Source organism: Aythya marila (genome assembly GCF_965140915.1).
Source record: "Aythya marila genome assembly, chromosome: 1".
Taxonomy (NCBI): domain Eukaryota; kingdom Metazoa; phylum Chordata; class Aves; order Anseriformes; family Anatidae; genus Aythya; species Aythya marila.
Genome location: NC_139042.1, coordinates 172,303,017 through 172,318,901, shown reverse-complemented (window position 1 = coordinate 172,318,901; position 15,885 = coordinate 172,303,017). Strand labels below are relative to the sequence as shown.

General features: G+C 37.0%; 1 protein-coding gene across 3 annotated transcripts in view; it reads left to right on the top strand.

The window, feature by feature from the left end:
• Positions 1 to 14,386, top strand: part of MON2 (MON2 homolog, regulator of endosome-to-Golgi trafficking) — a 70,829-nt gene extending 56,443 nt beyond the window's left edge. For 2 of the 3 annotated variants that reach the window (XM_082760353.1, XM_082760351.1), the window contains 5 exons: positions 5,837 to 5,897; positions 7,202 to 7,325; positions 8,215 to 8,422; positions 9,269 to 9,351; positions 11,529 to 14,385. In XM_082760353.1, the coding sequence (XP_082616479.1) occupies positions 5,837 to 5,897; positions 7,202 to 7,325; positions 8,215 to 8,422; positions 9,269 to 9,351; positions 11,529 to 11,692 (640 nt within the window). In that variant the 3' untranslated portion in view covers positions 11,693 to 14,385. Of the gene's footprint in view, positions 1 to 5,836; positions 5,898 to 7,201; positions 7,326 to 8,214; positions 8,423 to 9,268; positions 9,352 to 11,528 lie in introns of all 3 variants that reach the window. The other variant, XM_082760352.1, reaches the window with a different exon arrangement.
• The last annotated feature ends 1,499 nt before the right edge of the window (positions 14,387 to 15,885 follow it).

Below are 15,885 nucleotides of genomic sequence, written 5' to 3'. Positions count from 1 at the left end.
ATTCAATTCAGAATTTTCAAATTAACCTTGTGTTCTCTCAGGTTTTTTTTCTTTGTTATAGTGCTAGTAAAAATATATGTTAATCATAGTGGTGACTTATTCCGGAGTAATCTGAGAGGATCTGGTTATGGTTTTTAAAGTAACAGCCAAAATTTAATTATTGAGTTGAGGTACACGCCAACCTTCAGATTACACAAAAGGCAGTGGAAAAGTACTTGCTAAAAGCTGTCCATGTTGGTCCTTCATTTTAGGTCAGCCAGGTGGTATAAAGGCTGTTTTTTAGTGTACTCGCTGATTTATTTATAGTAATAATGAGTTGTAGTTTTTGACACTTTTGGTAGTACCTAGATTTTTGTCTGTATCCCCAAAAATGAATTAACCAAGACACAAACACACCCTGTGCTCTCAGTGAGACTAGTGACTTGGTCATTTGACTTAGTTTTGGTGATCTGGTGACCATAACTATAGTTTACAGACTCACAGTCGCAGTAGCTTTCCAATGTGCAAAGCCATGCAGGATGAGGTCTTTATTTAGTCAAGTGCAGAACTGTACAAATCTGACTGCTGTGTTGAAGACCAGCGTGGACTGAAAAGGTTCTGGAGCTCCACATTTGGAAGTTGCAATTCAGAGATACCCAGGAGGCTATCAGTGAGACGTTATTGCATTATCTGGATTTTTACAATGATCTAACGTGTCTAGTTTCTCCTGTCACCCCTTTTAATAATGACCTGAATACAGTTAGAACTGAAAATTGACTTTCTTATGTCACCATTCTTTAACTTTTGCTAAGCTACAAGTAAACTGAAACGTTTTGTCAAAAATAAACTTACTTTTCTTCCCTGCCTCCCGTACACCTTCCCATACTCTGCACTTTCCACTATTTAGTGTTGTACACGTTACATGCTGTCTTCTGTCCAGGCTTCATTCAAAACTAGGTAAACATCTTCCTTTTGTACTTGCCTTTCAAATTTGTTCTTCAGAGCTGACTTCATGCTGCTGGGATGGTTCTAAATATGAAATACCTGCATCGCTGTAAACCTTGGAAATATCTTTCTGTAGTGAGTCCCAACAGATAATGGATAACAGAGTTGGCTGATTTTTCCCTCTAGCTTTGTTCATTAAAATATCCCAATCTATATTATCTCATTTTTTTTATGCACATCCTCCAAGTCTACCTGGCTGAGGAACCAAAAACTTTCCTAGTGTAGAAAAGTATTTTTGTTTCACTAATGTTTTTAACAAAGATTTTAAACTTTATTCTAATCTGATTCTTCTAATCACTGTGGCCCTAGACAGCACATCTGTAGATCTATTAGTATTGCCTCTACCTGTGGAATTGAGTTGGTACTGGTTAGGCAAGAGTCACTGTGGTAAGAACCCTTAAAAATCTCTGAACCTCTCTGTTTAAAATAGTGAGCCTCCTCTGCATGGCCTTTTGGACAGGAGCTGGTTTTCAAGCCAGCTGTGGGGCTGAGTGAGAGGAGACACACACTGATGTTTGGCATGTACAAAGGCAGCAGAAGTGGTCTTTGCAGCTTTGTACATCAAGCAATTATAAGCAATATAGCCAAAAGAGCCCAGGTGAATGAAAAAGGAAAATCTTACTGTCATAGAGAATTAACAGCTTCCAAGCAACAAGCTCCAGCTTTTTATTTTGTTTTGTTCGTTGTTGTTGGTTTTGCTGGTGTTGTTTTTTTCCTTTAAGCAAGCTGCAGCTCAGGAGGCTCAATAATCTTGATTTTTATTATAAATCAAAGTGACATTTAAAAATTAATACATTTCATGTAACTTAATTTACACAAAATTGTCTTCTAGTAAGAGGCTGGTCTGTTTATTATTTCATATCATACTTCTTTCCCAGAGGCTTTCACGGAAGCATGTCAAGCCATTATATAAAATAAAATTCAACAAACGTGCATATATATAATTTACTAGAGCAGAAGTATGTGCTCACATGAGGGAATTAAATCAATACTTTCCAAAAAGATGCTTGAGAGCAGAGTGCTGCTGTGCACAGCAGGACTCTCAGTGCCTGTTAGCTCTTTGTTGTTAGGTTTTAAAGCCCTCCCTAGACAGTGGGCAGCAGCTGGGAGCTCTTTACCTGGGAAATCCTGCACAGAGCCATAGTGTGCGTTGCACTGCCTCTGATCTGCACTATCTTGACCCTTCCCGTATGGTTTGACTATATTGCATCAGGGAAGCAATGCTTTTTCCCCTAGAAAGATGTTTTATATGGACACCTTACCTAAAGGGGGCCCACAGGGAAGCTGGGAAGGGATACTTTGTCAGGGAGTATAGTGATAGGGCAAGGAATAATGGTTTTAAACTAAAAGAAGGTAGGCTTTGATTAGATATAAGGAAGAAGTTCTTTACTGTGAGGGTGGTGAGGCCCTGGCACAGGCTGCCCAGAGCAGCTGTGGGTGCCCCATCCCTGGAGGTGCTCAAGGCCAGGCTGGATGGGGCTTTGGGCAACCTGGTCTGGTGGGAGGTGTCCCTGCCATGGCAGGGGGTTGGAGCTGGGTGGGCTTTAAGGCCCCTTCCAACCCAAACCATTCTGTGAGTCTGTGATTCTAAATGTATTTACTTGGGAGTAATTTCCTATGTGAACAAAAGTCTAGCATAATTTGTGGCATATATGGTAGGTAAGATATGGATGACTGGCTAGAAAGATCATAAAACGTCCTTAAATAAACCTCAGCTCAGAAAGTCAGTAATTCATAAATTAGGAAGTGTCAGAATGAAAGCTTTCCATGTAATTCAACATGACCTGCATAAGTGTATGAACACCATAATAGTTTGTATTACTATTTAAAGGGTTCACATAGTTAACTTTTTATGTTGCAAAAGGTATAGACGAACAGCTACTCAGTATTTTATTCTTTGCTTTCAACATGTAACTCCAAACTTGATGACAGCCTAATATGCAAACCAATAACAAATACAATATTACTTTTTTTTTTCTTTCTTTCTTTGTGTCTCTGGTCATACACGTAACACTTGAGTATTTCACAGATAGTGGTGAAGTTATCTACATAAAATCCCTTTGAGGCAAGGAGGTATCTTTATTTTCAAGCAGGAAAATTAATAGATATTGTCATAATCGTCAGAACTGAACATTAGCTGTAGGTGTGCAGATTGGACTCCAGGTGACTCATGGTAAGCACCCAGGAGACAGACAAAAAAAAACCTACTTTGCAAAAATCTCTTACTTGACTTGGTCAGCATCATATAGGAGCACTGGGAGGGAAAAAAAAAAAAAAAAAAAGCTGTTATCCAAACTCACCAGATTTGAATGTGACTTAGAAGACTCCAGCCTTTCATGAAAATGAAAGTGGGATAGAGAAGACAGGCCCAGATGAGTACCCCTATAAAAAAAAAAAAAAAAGCTGGCACAGGTCCATGGTCATATATTTAGCAGCTGCTTTGCCAGTGAACAACAAAAAAAAGACCTACCTCCGAACTACCCGCTGCACACGTCTGCTCTTTCCTGGGGGTGGAGGAAAAACTCAAAAATATGGGGGTGGAGGAAAAAAAGGGGTTGTGCAGAGGGAGTTTGGAAAGGAGCCAAAGGATGCCGGTCTGCTTGCCGCTGCCATACTTCGCTGCTCCCTCACGCACAGGCCAGCTCGGTTCTTTGTTCAGCCCAGGGCTCTGTTCTCCTTGCACCTGCCTGTGTGCTGCAGTAAATCAGGCAGGGAAAGTGGCAGATTGGCCATCTCATTTCCCTTCCTTTTCAGTAGTGACCATCTTGTGTACTTAATCAGATGGTTTCTCTAGAGAAAATAAGGCATCATCTAATTTAAGATGCATTGCAACGTGCAAATGTACGCTACAGTAGCAAGTTGAAGTACCACAGGCAATCTTAATTCCAGTATTTCTAACCCTTCCTTTCAAGTGGTCAAATTTCCAAGCTGTTGCTCAGCTTGAAGATTTTAAAATGTTATTTTTACAGTTATTTTAAAAAAGGCAAAAAGTCAAATTATGGGAAAAGGAGATCATTTAATCTGTGGAACTATATTGAATTTTTATAGCTCCTTGTCTCTGATTTTTGTTGCTAATGCTCATTCCATTAGCTCGAAGAAAGTTACCTTCCAGGCAGGTCAGATGCTACAGGGACACTGAATCCACACTCCAGTGAGTTTTGCAATTGTCTTTAAATTTCAAAGGGACATATGTGGAGATTTTGACTTCTGCTCTATGCCAGAAAAATGAGGAGAGCATAACTAGGTCAGAACAGACAGGTATCTAGACCTCTATGCTGTTTTGGAGGGATTACCAGGCTATCTACTGAAGAGCGCAAGGTGACCACAGAGCGACATTTTCATGAGTTCCTTCAACCTCCCAGTTTCTATAGCTCAGGAAGTTTCTGTACCACAGGTTGTCATCATCTCTAAATTGGTTTTTCTTTTAATAATTTGGCTATTTTGAATCTGTGTAGATTTTAGCAGACAAATCCCATGATACAGGATTATAAACAACGTCTTTCAGAGTTTCTGTCATGTGAAGTACCTCCTTTGATTTTTATTTTTGTTAATCTTTTTTCTCTGAACCTGCTGCTTAGTTCTCTGCCTTCAATGCCTTACTTGTCAGCAGAAATTATATTTAAAGTACTTAATTTGTATTAGTAAAAACAGTACAGTGCAGTAGGAGCAGGTCGGTAAAGCAATGATAGACTCATAAAAACATAGAAGCTCATGATAGAATCATAAAATCATTAGGGTTGATGAGGACCTGTTAGCCACAGAGTGCTCACTTCAGGTGCTTTATTTTGGAGTGGTTCTAGTCTGGCTTCCTGTCAGGCAAATGTCTTCTGGAGCTTAGAGCTGTAGCCTTTTGGTTTGGTTTCATCAAAAATGAATTCTGTTCAGTGCACTCTGAGAACCTAAGTTTGTAAACAGGGAAGTCTGAAAGATTAACTTGAAAATCCCATATGGGATCCAAACTAAAAGACTGATGAAGGCACATCAGCAGAAATACTCAATTGACTAGTAGAAAGCCCTTACTCTTTCTGTCCTGCTGAGGAGCTTGGCCCAGTAACTCAACAGTAGCATCGTCCAGCAAAGGAAAGAGAATTTGAATCCACATAATAACATAGGATCTTTTAGGTTAACATAGGATCTTGTAAAGGATGGGGCAATATTCCTGGTTGAATTACTTCTGGACATTTTATCTGTAAATAGATTTTTATATATCATGGAAGAATTGCAGAAAGTTCTGAAATTCTTCAAAATTATTCTCTGTAAAATAGGTTTCTCTCTTCCTAAAATTGATTATGAATGAGAATAAGTATCAGTTATCAAGAAAAGAGACAAAATAATGTCCTGTTAATGAAAAGTGTGTTTCTTTAACACAAAAGAAAATGTAAAATTAGTTCTTTTTCAAATAACTGCTGAAAATCAAAAATCTCTTCTGCATAGTGAGAGGAAAAACTAAAAACTAATGAACTGCGATGCCTACGTGATACTTTTGCAGATGCATCTAAACTATTGTTATAACTTTTGCACATATAAGACAAAAGAGATTATTTTGACATTCATGTGAAAAATGGTGTTGGTGTTGCAAATCCTTAAACAGGTCCATCAGCTGAAACTCTTCAATTTAGTGCTTATTGCTGTTTCCCTTAGAAATTTTTTTAGCATTTTTACATTTTATTAGATTATTATATTATTTATTATTAGATTATTTAGATTTTATTCTAAAATGTTAATCATTATCATATAACAGTACCAACTTGATGTATGTAATAACTTTAAATGTACTGTATTTTCCCTTGTTTAGCTGTACACATTATGTGAATTTAAAAGTATAATGTAGTATGTTTGTTTTTTTTTTTAGTACACCTCCTGATAATCTCTCAATCCAAGAATTTCAGAAGAATGAGAGTATTGATGTTGAGGTAAGGAGACCATAGCAAATGTCTTACACTGTGAATGTACGGAATAGTGACATTCACAGGTAGCGTTTAGTTCCTAAATAATTTTTGGAAAAGTTTCCCATTCATTATTTTTTTGAGATTTTTTTTTTTTCCTTTTGAAAATGAGACAAGAAATTCAGAGGCTCAGAATTTGACTGCTTCAGGGCTGTGTAAAGGATAGAAAGCTTCATGCCAAAAACTTGTCCACTTGAGTTCAAAACAGCATTGAGTGGAAAAACCAGAAAAACAGAATGTCTTTCTTTCTCTAACCCATTATCTGATTCTTACTTATTATATTATGCCAAGCAATTATACAGGTAATTGTAAACCAAAGGAAGCTGATGACTGAGCCTAAAGTGAATGCTTTCTGTGTTGAGGGGTGGCATTCATTGTTGCTGTCCAGATGTGTTCTCAGTGCTAAAAACCTTGTGCATAAATGGAGAAATGATGTCTTGTTTGTGCAGTACAGAGACCACTGCACTTGTAAAGGAAATCATGCTTGATTGGATAACACCGAAGAAAATTAAGGAAGATAATACTTGGAGTGAAGAGGGACTGGATCCTCCTTTACTCCAGGACAAAGAGATGTGTTAGATCAGGGATGGTTTACAGAGGAAAGGGAATTGCAGAGAAGGCATGGCAATGTCTATGGGTTTGATCTCCTGTTATCTCTCCAGAACAGATAGGATGTGAAGATTTCTGGATAAAAAGTCTGAACAATTCTGTCTGCAGTGTGCAGAACTATGAAATCTAATGCATTAACTTAGGGAGATCTAAACCCACTTTGTTCCTGTGTGTGAGCATCAAGACCAACAATAACAGCATTTCAGTTAACGTGCCTTGCTTTTAAGCTTGTTTAGATGATAATAGCTCACATGTTCTGTTTCACTGATATCACATGGTAAGCATGTGATATATGTGCTAATGTCATAGTGAGGATATTGAATTGGGTGGAGGGAGATTTCTAATGTTAGATCTTCTCTTTTCAAAACTGTAAAGAATGTACTTGAAGAATATACTTGAAATGTCAGTAGAAATCTGAATGATAACTGCTTCAGAAACTCAGAAATAGGGAAAAAATGAAGCTTATTAGTCTGAGTTTAATCTGTTACACACAAATCCACATTTTTAGGGGTATTTATAAATTATAAAACCTATCATTGGAATATTTCGTGAAATTACACTAGGCGTGTCTCTTTTGTTTGCTGTTTCTTTTGCTTTCTACTAGAATTGCAACTTTAATATTCAGAAAACCAATATAAATTTATTTAATTCATTTATTTTAGGTGGTGCAGCTTATTAGCACAGAGATACTACCGTATGCTAATTTTATTCCTAAGGAATTTGTTGGTCAAATAATGACTATGCTCAATAAAGGCTCGATACACTCTCAGTCATCCTCATTTACAGGTATGGTAGCTGAATGACAAAAATACAGAAAATTATGTTTAAATCTACTAGAAAGTAACAAAAATGTTGGCAGTACATATTCTAATAAAGACTTGAAATTCCATGACGTGTATATGCTATAGTCAATTTAATATGCAGCCTGTTTTTATAAACTATATTTTGTCTCATGGAAGCTGCAGAACATTCCTTGCAATTTTTAAAAATTATTTCCTTACTTTTTGGTCAGTATCATGTAAAATATTGTATTTGTGTTTTTTTTTTTTTTTTTAATAGTCTTTTCTGAACTTTCTGCATAATTTGTTTTCTGTTATGCCAGCTGCAATTGTTGACAGTAATTTCAGGCAATTGTAAGACAGACATGATATCCAGTTCTTAAAAATTAAATGACTGTAGCATAACAATATATTGTACCCAACCAGATACGTTCTCTGCCTTTAAAAAAAAAATTGCATATATATATATATCTTGAAAGATTAAAAAAAAAAAAAAAAAAGACATAAAGCATTACAGAGAAAAATGTTTGGATTGTACAGTACCAGATATTAGTAATGGTGATGTGGAACTGGGGTTGCCATTACCTTTTTCTTAAAATAAATAAATTAAATAAATTTGCTTGAATGTGTTTTGTTATTAAAGCAGTGTTAAGTAGGTGACATGCTGCTGAATGTATTGAATATTCTTTTATTTCTTGAACTGTTGTGAATATTGCAGTTGCTTTTTCTCACAATGTGTTCTTAATATCTGTCAATATCACTGTTAATCTTACTATCTTTTTTAGTACTACAGGAGTGATAATCTTTTTGCAAAATATTATTAACTGATTGAAATGCAACATTTTGGGTTTTGGCATGCGCACTGCACAATTAAATATGATGTTTTACTTTGACAGAAGCAGAAATAGATATTCGAATGAGAGAGGAGTTCTCTAAGGTGTGTTTTGAAACACTGCTCCAGTTTTCATTCAGTAATAAAGTCACAACTCCTCAGGAAGGCTACATCTCTAGAATGGCACTTTCTGTGCTCTTGAAAAGGTCACAGGATGTATTGCATCGCTACATAGAAGATGAGAGATTGAGTGGCAAATGTCCTCTTCCACGGTATGTTCAATGTCTTTAGGAAATGAAGGGTATTCCCACTACTTTATGGGAAGAAGGATGCATTCAAAAATATGTCTCAGTCATGTGTTTGTTAGGGGTGTGGGGTGTGGGTGTTTTAGGTCTTTGTGAAATTTAAAGCCTAAGAAATGCATGGGAAATATTATAAAGAAATGCTGATATCAAAATTCTGTTGACTGGAAAAACCTTTAAAAACAATGGTCATGCTTAGTGCTGTTACAGAGAAGATAGGGGTATGACTCAGTAATAAATATTTTCAATTACTGAAACAATGTTTCTGATATCTCTGATATTTCTGAAATCTAATTTTCCTTTATTCCTAGCAGAACTATTTATAGTTTCTAAATTGAGAGGTGGAGAGTCTCCTTGAAAATAAGACAAAATATCCAAATAGTAATATTTTGAATCATTATTCGAGTAATTGTTCTTGAAACAGAAAATTGCCCTAAGTACCAGGAAATTCTTTCAAATGGGAACTTATTTAAATTTCAGTTAACTTCAGCTGAAATGTTTTTGAAGCTTTGATCGTGAATGATGGAATTGATTCTTTCCATGTTACAGTTAATCATGTACGTCAGTATTTTCAGTTTGAGATATGTATGCTGTTACTCTTTCTAAACATCAAATTGAAAGCCATCCTAGCTGGCAACAGCTATGATAGTTGGAAAGTTACAGACAAATGATAACCTTATTCTCTTAATATCCTTTTTTCTTGTTAGGCAGCTGTCTTCATTACATTTTTTTTTTAATGTTGTATAACTTTGATGGAAAATTTATAGTCTTGAAATAAAAATTAGTAGTTGACTGTTTGCATTTTTCCCTTTGTAGGCAACAAGTAACAGAAATCATATTTGTTTTAAAAGCTGTCAGTACTCTCATAGATTCACTTAAAAAAACTCAGCCTGAAAATGGTAAGTGATTGTTAAACAACCTGGTTCTAAACAATATAAAACCATATCTGCCACAAAGATTTACTTATTCCTTCCTGTAGTGCTTTTAATACAAATTGGAAAGGAAAGTGTATTCTGTAAGATTCAGTATTGTGTAATTCTATGTATATGTAGGTGGCAGGTAGACAAAAAGTTTTTTTCCCAGTATAGCTAACATTATAAGGTTCTAAGATATGTTTAATAAATACAAAATTTGGATTTCTGATGTCTTTTATTAGATAGAGCTTTCTGTTTTATGAAAACAAATTAAACTTCCATAAAATGTTAATAGAATTCTTAAATATATGTAATTATATTTGTTAGTTTTGCTACATTCTTTTTTTCTTTCTCATGATAACTCTTTAGGCTGCCGTGGATCTCATTCCCATAGGTGCGCTCTGCAGTAAAAGGGGTGTACCAGTGAAATGAGTGGGCAGGCTGTTAAATAAGCATGAAGTCTTGCTTTCCTTCCCTTTCTGCTGTAGTACCTCCTGCCCCCATAATGCCTACACTCATTGATGCTAAGTGATGCTGTAAATGTTTGACAGATGTGTATAAAGGCCTGATTAAAAGAGGGGATCTGAACTTCATTTATGGGAACGTGTCCTGGTCCTCCTGTCAGCTGCACCTACTGTATGTGGGGGGGTGCCCACCGGAAAACTCAGTTGGAGATACTAAATCAACTTCTGATAAATAGATACTTTTCTGTTGTACTCATGGCTTGTTTCCCCTTTCCTGAAGTTCCAGATCTTCAAGTTAACAGATGCCTATGAGGAATATTATTAGTATCATCGTACTGCTTAGTGCTGCCTCTTTGCTAAACTAGCTGTGTTGTACTCCACAGCTCTGACAGAATAGCATATCTATTGCTTCCCTCTACCTCCCTCTTTTTTGATATTGTGAGGAAGGGAAAAAAAACTTGTCAGTCCTGAAACAAAGCAGTCTTTCCAGAAAAACCTAGGTGAGTGGGTTTTCTGAAAGATGTGATGCCTCGTTTGCAGCATCAGTCAGCATGCATGTTGATAGCGCTGTTTCCCAGGCTGACAGCAAAAGGCTGAGGGCAGACGATGCTCAGAGGGCTGGAGCAGCTCTCCTATGAAGACAGACTGAGGCAGTTGGGGTGTTCGTACTGGAGAAGAGAAGGCTTCACCTTATAGTGGCCTTCCGAAAGGGGGCCTGCAGGAAAGCTGGGAAGGGGCTCTTCAGGGGGTGTAGTGATAGGGTCTTTAAGGTCCCTTCCAACCCAAACCATTCTGTGAGTCTGCGATAGAACTACTCCAGAGAAGATAAAGTTTTGGGACTGAAGTGCTAATTTGGCAGGGTTTTGCTTTAGAGGGGTAAAATAGCCAGCTCAGATGGATATGGCCTACTCCCCATATCCATCCTCCTGCAATGAGAGACATTCTTCATTGATCAGCATGTGGTAGTGAGTCCCGAAACTGCTGCATACTTTCTTATAAGAGGGCCACTGGAGAATCACTTCACACCCACTTGTCCTAGCTTTTAATCATTTTATTTCTGTAATAAAAATGCTATCTGAAATAAGGGTTTTGTTCTCTCTTGAAGTGAAGTTAAAACAGAGACAAATGAGGAAACTATGTGATAAATAAGATTCATTAACAATGTTTAATTTCACTTGTTGGACTATAATATATATAGTCCGACATATCCATAATATACCATGGATATTCCTGTGTCCTGGTGCAGTGTTTCTCCCTCTGCTTTCTATATTTCTTATAGCCTGGATTGCTTTGAAATTAGTAGGCCTCATTAATGACATTTCCAAAAGTGAAACGTGTCCAATTCAGCTTCCTACCAACAGCTGAGAAAAGTAGGCAGAAAATGTATGTGTGTTACGGACTAAACAAAAGTAGCATCTTCAATTTGTCAGTTATTCTTCATCCAGAAAACACAGTTAATGAACTGTGTAGAAACACAAGTGTGTGGTACCATTTTATGGATATCCCATCTGGCTTACAGATGCTGCTGCAAAAGAGTATGGCGTTTTCCTGCAAATCCTACATCATGGCTGAGGACCCTGTAGAGATATTTTAGTTTAGGCATCTGTGTGAGTTCTTAACTTACGTGTGTATTTAAAAATGTATTGTAAGAATTTGGATGGTACAAAGTGATCTAATCTGTTCTTTTCTTCATTGCAGTTGATGCTAACACATGGGCGCAAGTTATTGCCTTGTACCCGACTTTAGTAGAATGTATCACCTGCTCCTCCTCAGAAGTGTGCTCTGCTCTGAAGGAGGCACTTGTTCCCTTTAAGGACTTCATGCATCCACCAGCATCCAAGGTACAGAACGGAGAGTCTTGACCCCATAAAACTTTTCTTCTTTTTTTTCTTTTTTTTTTTTTTTTTAATTTTTGAAGGAAAAAAGTATCCAAAAATGTTTGTTCCCAGGTGAAGTTTCTCTGAGGAAATCTCTTGTGACTAGTACTTGGCAACTGATGTTGACTGCCTTTTAACTGTACTAACAAGAGCTCAGTAATTCATGAGTACAGGCTATATCTCAAAGGTTCCAGAGTGAGTAGCAGTGCAAACCTTTAATAAATTTAACTGAGTAGTTGGAATCATTTATAATCTAATGTACTTGCTACAGTATCTTGAAGTGGTGATTGAAAAGTGGGCTTATGTACAGCTTGTTGTGTATGTGTTAATGATGTAATTAAAAATATTTCAATTCAGTCAGATTTATTAGGCTGGTGTTTTGCACCCTTTTTTGAAGTACGAATTGTACTAAAATTTTATGCAAGATGGTACTGTAACATTCCATATATCTGTAACCAGCCTTTGTAAACAAAGGGAACTGATATACTTGTGTGTATAATAAATGGTACAGTTCTGTATAAAATAGTTGCATTTATTATTTAAATTCTTTTTAAAATATTGATAATGTTAAATGCTTGAAAATGTATTTATTATAAGTTGTATGCTTGCATTTTTACTTACAGTTTGCCTTCTAAATTGCCAGATATGATCAGTCATATCTGATCATGTTCTTAGTTTCTGCTTAATTGAATGTAACTTCTCTGTGACCATTGAACATCTAAATGAAGAGGTCATACGACAAAACATTGCAGCAAGCAGTCAGTAGCCTGCTGATCTCAAACTTCAAAGTAGTTGACCTGAAATAAGTTTGAATATGCAGAAATCCACTGTAGCACTTCGACACTACCATACCTCACTTCATAATATATTTAAGATGTTTGTTATACTCAAATCTATCCATTTTTGTAGTTGCAGCCGTGCTTTAAGAAAAAAAATACTTGGGGGTCATTAGCCTTTTTTGACCTTACTTGCAGATATCATAGTCTTTGAATCATGACCCAAGGAAGGTGATTTCAAATATCTGAAATAACTTGGCTGTAATATTTTGTTCAATAATTTTAAGTGCTTTGTTTTGTAATGTCTTTTAACTCAAATTGTTCTAACCTTTTAATTATATACTGTCTGATATAAAACCATGAGAAGTGTATTTTTGAAGTTAGCTACTCATTTAGAAGTGCAGTAAAATTTGTCATTAAATAAATGTGAATTTTCTTTCACTTTCACATAATACACAATTAAAACACTTTTAATAGTATTGTTTTTAAAGTTTGTAACATAGCATTTAAATTTTTATTTAAAGAATTATTATCTCAATAATGTTTCACCTGTATTCACATATTTTTTAAGCTGTGATGTGAAAGCACAAATGCCAAATGTTTTGAGAGAAAAAAAGACAGGTGCCTTTCTATTGATTTCAGAGCTTACCTTTAGGTTTTTTTTCCTTGACGTCTTTTGTAGATATTAAAAGTGATTATCATGCATAAGAAGTGGTATTTATATGTTTGCTTTACTATTTGCTGACTAAAGAGATATTAATTTGTATATGTGAGTATATGTAGAATTTGTAGGAGCTTCAAGTGAGTGTGTGAGGAACTGGTCAGGGTTAGAAATACCCCATGTGAACGATGTTACCAAGCACAGCTTTGAAGAGCTCGCTCCCCTAAGACTCCAGTTTACGATCCTTTTAAAAAGGACATTAAAGAGGCTTCAAGAACTTGCACATATGTCTTTGACAGCATGGCATGGAACTTAATCTTAAAGTGTGGATAGTTTTTAAAGAACACACATTTTACATTAAAGAAACAAACACTTTCCATTAGTAGAATTTAAATCAAAATAGCCTGTTTGGAGAAGCTGTTCCAGTATACTGCAGACCTTGGTTCCTGGTACAAATAATAATGTTATGCTCTGAAATTGAAAACCATGCAACTGTTCTACTACTTAGTGAAAGATAAGACAATGCCTATTAGGTCCTTAAAGAAAAAAGAACAGGGTGTCACGCGGTGCAAGGGTATTCATTTGTTTTAAAATCTGCCTATCTACTAAAAATTCTGGCAAGAGGCATGCAGACCAAACTGTGGATGAGTTTGTTTCCGATTAATTTCTAATTGTTTTTGTCAGTGATAACACAGATACATTCTGTCTTAATGAAGCATATCTTCATCCTTTATCTATATTTTAAACAGAGGGTATGTGGGTGTGGAAGTCATACTCGGCTCTAAAGCTTAGATTACTTTACGACCCATGGATATTAATCTTCTAAAGACTGAAGCAAACTACCAATCAGCTAAACTTCCTTCCTTTCCTCTTAATTACCACATGAAAAATATTTATTCTATTTGAGGCATGTTTTGGACATACAAGTAAAGGCTGAACATACTCAAACTGCTTTCTTGTATTTTGTATAAGTAGTTAGAAAACTGAAAGCAAAGGTAACTGGTTTAGAAAATATGTTTTTCATTGACTAATTTTGTTTGTGAATAAGAATTATTCTATTTTCTGTGCTTTCTTCTCCAGCACTCAGAATTTCCTCCAACTTTGAAGTGTCAGATTATTGTTTCCATTTGTACTTTTGGCTAAATATTCTTAGGGCCTCTTTGATGCGAACAGAATATTTTGAATATTCAAATCACATATTTTGATGTCCATTCCTAGCAAGACAAATCTTGTTAATTAATTTAATTAATGCTGCCCATCGTGTAAACCCATGTGCTCAATTCTGTAGGTTTGCCTAGGCATGTGAAATAAAGCAAATAGACCTTTTCAGGATTGGGGTCTGCATTGTGTTGCTGAGATCATCTAGAAAGGGGGCTCAGCTGATTGTACAGAAATACGTCAGCTGGAAGTTAGGGGATACACATTAATTGCTGAATGTAATGTCATTCTTCAGCTTTTTTCTTCTTTTCCTCCCCAATCTTAAAGATTCATATTGGGAATCAAAAGAAAAAATGTGAGGGTCTTCTGCATTATTACAAGGTCCATATCAAAATTTTGGATTATTTGGGAAAACTTGTATGTCTCCGTGCCAAGGGATTCGAGGGGATGCCTCAGTGTACACAGGGATTTGAGATGATGTAAGTAGCTCTAAGAAAAAGGAATAGATGGCTCAAGCTGGGAATTTTTAATGAAAAAAATATTTGTAGTAGTGACATATAGTAGTTAATTTGTATATCATCAGACATGCTTATCTACTAGGGCATCCATTTTGTTCCCTTGTACATCTGCTTGCTTCCCTACTTGCTCTTATCAATGTCTTGTAGAAGGTTCACAGCATCACAGGGTGGATGAGGTGGGAAGGGACCTCTGGAGGCCACCTGGTCCAACCCACCTCCTCAAGCAGGGACACCTCGAGCGGGTTGCCCAGGACCATGTCCAGACTGCTCTGAGAAGGAAGATTCCACATCATCTCCGGACAGCCTGTGCCAGTGCTCAGTTACTTGCACAGTAAATAAGTGCTTCCTGATGTTTAGATGGAACCTCTTCTGTTTCAGTTTGTGCCCACTGCCTCTTGTCCTAGCACAGGGCACCACTGAAAAGAGCCTAGCTCTGTCTGTGCACCCTCCCTTCGGGTATTATTGTACATTGATAAAAGTCCCCTGAGCTTTCTCTTCTCCAGGCTGAGCAGCCCCAGCTCTCTCAGCCCTTCCTCATAGGAGAGGTGCTCCAGGCCTTTGATCATCTTGGTGGCCCTTTGTTGGTCTCATTCTGGGGAGTCTAGACCTGGACGCATAACTCCAGGTGTGGCCTCACTAGTGATGAATATAGGAGAAGGATCATCTCTCTCAACCTGCTGGCAATGCAATGCCTGATGCAGCCCAGGACACCATTAACCTTAACGGCAAGGACACATTGCTGGCACATGTTCAACTTGGTGTCCACCAGGACTCCCAGGTCCTTTTCTACAGAGCTGCTGTCCAGCCGAGTGGCCTGCAGTGTGTACTAGTGCCTGGAGTTGTTCCTCCCCGGGTGCAGGACTCTGCACTTCTCCTTGTTGAGGTTCCTATCAGCCTATTTCTCCAGCCTGGCCAGGTCCCTCTGGATGGCAGCACAGCCCTCTGGTGTATCTGCTGCTGTTCCTGGTATGTTACAAGACATTAAGCCACGTGAAATACATGGTCACTATTAATTACACCTGCAAGTCGGTGTGATTGAGATACTTCAACAATTTATCATTATAT